Source organism: Pygocentrus nattereri, chromosome 5 (genome assembly GCF_015220715.1).
Source record: "Pygocentrus nattereri isolate fPygNat1 chromosome 5, fPygNat1.pri, whole genome shotgun sequence".
Taxonomy (NCBI): domain Eukaryota; kingdom Metazoa; phylum Chordata; class Actinopteri; order Characiformes; family Serrasalmidae; genus Pygocentrus; species Pygocentrus nattereri.
In genome coordinates, this window is record NC_051215.1 from 43,685,920 (window position 1) to 43,688,419 (window position 2,500).

Consider the following 2,500-nt stretch of genomic DNA (forward strand, 5'->3'; position numbering starts at 1 on the left):
TGTTACAGCTGAACGATACCTTTAAAGTTTAAATTGTCTTGTCTTTAAAGGGATTGACGTGTCTGTCCAGCAACAGGCAGGGATTTAAAAACTTTGACAGTGAAATGGTATAAGAGACTGAGTCATCAGCTGTCCTTGACTAGATGCGAATGCCTTTCATACAGCTTCTCATTTCTCACATCTTTGATTAACAGGTATCTATAATGAAATCAAACACTACAAATAAACTCATAATAAGAGTGGCTGGACTTTGCCTGCCTGTTTCATGTCTTATCTGTGTGTAAATACCTGCAACTTTATTTTAATAAGACATCAAATACCCCAGTCTCCTTTTCTCAGAGGTTTCACATTAGAGCTTTCACAGTTTGAGTTTTCACCACATTGTTTACATTGACAGTCCATTGTCTGGGCATTACTCACGTTCTAGACGCAATTTGCATCTCAAACTGAGCCGCTACTGTGATCCCTTTGATCTGAGATAACCAAAAGGGGCGTTATTGTTGTTCCCCACCTGTACAACCACAGTTTCCAGCTCCTGCGTCCCATAGGGCGGACTGTTCACGTGTTTACATTACTGGCCAATCGTAGAACAGGAGACCAGCCAATCGCAGCTCAAGAGGGCGTGGTTTGGAGGCCAAACGCTGGTGGCGCCGGTGGCTCTGCAGGGTGTAGAGACTTACAGCTGCAAAACCATTTGGGCTCTATTGCAATTGCCATTGTCTCAATTACAAAAGGAACGTGTGCTCAGGAGAACAAGAGACTGATTAGCTGCCCACTAAAAAGTGACACGTTTGATCAGCATACAGTCACCCTTAACATGAAGCCAACTCATTCATTCATGTTCTAAAAGAGAAGTAAATGAACAGCCTGTGTCAGCAGATCTTTGATATGTTGAGGAAATCTATGTTTGAATATAAAAAAAATCAGATCATTGAAGATCTGGGTTTCTGGTTCTTGTGCAGTTCTGGTTGGATTTCAAACTAAAACTTGTTTTAGTCGTGAAATAATACAGAGATCCTGGAAGTGGTTTGAGAAGTAGGATATTATGTCGTATTCTCACAATAATACAGGCGCATGATGCCAAGACTGCAGATTCACTTCAAAGGGGGAAAAGGTCTCAAGTGCTCTGCCTAAGCATGCTTCATGTTTCCCCTTGTGGTTCATGTTTAATGACCTTAGCCCTTAGCAATAAACCTGAACGTGGTGCATTTGTGGAAAAAATGCTTTGAAAAGGTGGAACTTCTTTATGATTAAAGGTCAACAAACTCGGCCGACGGTCGCCCTCTTATCAGTATTATACACTGTAGATATGGCCACTGACCAGAAGGTGCTTCGTGTGGGCCAGCTGTTGGTGTCCTGACACGGCTTTGTTGAAAGGACACGCAGACTGCTGGAAGCCCCCGAGAGGTTTCTCACAGACTTCGTGGCGCCAGGCTTTCGCAATCACAGGATATGTAAAGACTTCAATAACGACCCATTAAGCCCTAATGATTGAGAATCGATCAGGCGTTAACATCCACATGCATATGCTAATGACCGCTGGGGGTCTGGCCTTATATACCGGGGCCTCTCCTAGGGGCTTGTCACAACACTCTCAGGACTCTCACGGATACTCTTGGGATCTCCAAGCAGAAGACAAACATGGTTAAAAACTTCTCCGTGGACTGGCTCGCCCAAAGCTATCACGACTCTACGCAGGACCCGGAACATCTGGATGCTACAGCTGCGCCCAGACGCCACGTTCCCTGCTCGGTGCAGCCGCGGCCTCCAACTTCTTACGACAAGGGCTATCTGCAGCCCAAGCCCAAATGCACCGAGCAGAAGATCCCCACAACGCGGCTGATGGAGAAAGAGCCCGTCCTGTTCGACCCACTAACCCCGAGAAGCTGCTCCTCTCCAAGCTGTAAGTGTCTCAGGCTTTTTCATCATCAGTTTCTTATAGCACCTCATTTTGAGGTGCAGCCGATAACCTGCGATCTGCTTCTGTCTATTAAGCTTCAGAAAACAGTGGCTACTCTTCTGGCTACGAGAGCGAGGCTGCTTCTTCTGAATGCCCCTCAGTCGAAGACGTGAACGAAGAGAAAGATCTCGGCTCGCAGCGCAGGATCAGGACCAAGTTCACCCTGGAGCAGATCGATAAGCTGGAGAAGATCTTCAGCAAGCACAAATATCTGGACGCGGGCGAGAGGGTCAAGACCGCGCTGAAACTCGGCCTCTCCGAAACTCAGGTCAGTGGCGTCGCTCGCACTTTTTTTCCATTCGCTGTTTGAAAGTTATCTTACTTCGAACATGTACTGAACCTCCGTCTTCTTTGCTGACCACAGGTCCGAACCTGGTTCCAGAACCGGAGGATGAAGCTGAAGCGCGAGGTCCAGGAAATGAGAGGAGATTATCTGGTCCCAGCTCTGGCTCCCGTCTTCTTCCCCGGAGTCCCCGGCGTTCAGCACCACTGCTACAGCGGACAGCGCCAGGCTCTGGCCCCGCTCATGATGCCCCCACT

The 2,500-nt window shown here is 47.6% G+C and overlaps 2 protein-coding genes across 4 annotated transcripts in view; both read left to right on the top strand.

Annotated features, from left to right (window-relative positions):
- Positions 1 to 248, top strand: part of LOC108426861 (kinase non-catalytic C-lobe domain-containing protein 1) — a 52,170-nt gene extending 51,922 nt beyond the window's left edge. For all 3 annotated transcript variants that reach the window (XM_017696666.2, XM_017696667.2, XM_037538820.1), the window contains one exon: positions 1 to 248. This exon is cut by the window's left edge and continues 1,147 nt beyond it. The gene's annotated coding sequence lies outside the window, so the exon portion shown is untranslated.
- Positions 249 to 953: 705 nt separating this feature from the next.
- The window catches only part of LOC108426748 (homeobox protein vent1), a 1,798-nt gene continuing 251 nt past the window's right edge, over positions 954 to 2,500 (top strand). Inside the window, exons 1-3 of the mRNA XM_017696469.2 lie at positions 954 to 1,903; positions 1,996 to 2,228; positions 2,325 to 2,500. The exon at positions 2,325 to 2,500 is cut by the window's right edge and continues 251 nt beyond it. Coding sequence (XP_017551958.2) covers positions 1,642 to 1,903; positions 1,996 to 2,228; positions 2,325 to 2,500 — 671 coding nt within the window. The 5' untranslated portion in view covers positions 954 to 1,641. The remainder of the gene's footprint in view (positions 1,904 to 1,995; positions 2,229 to 2,324) is intronic.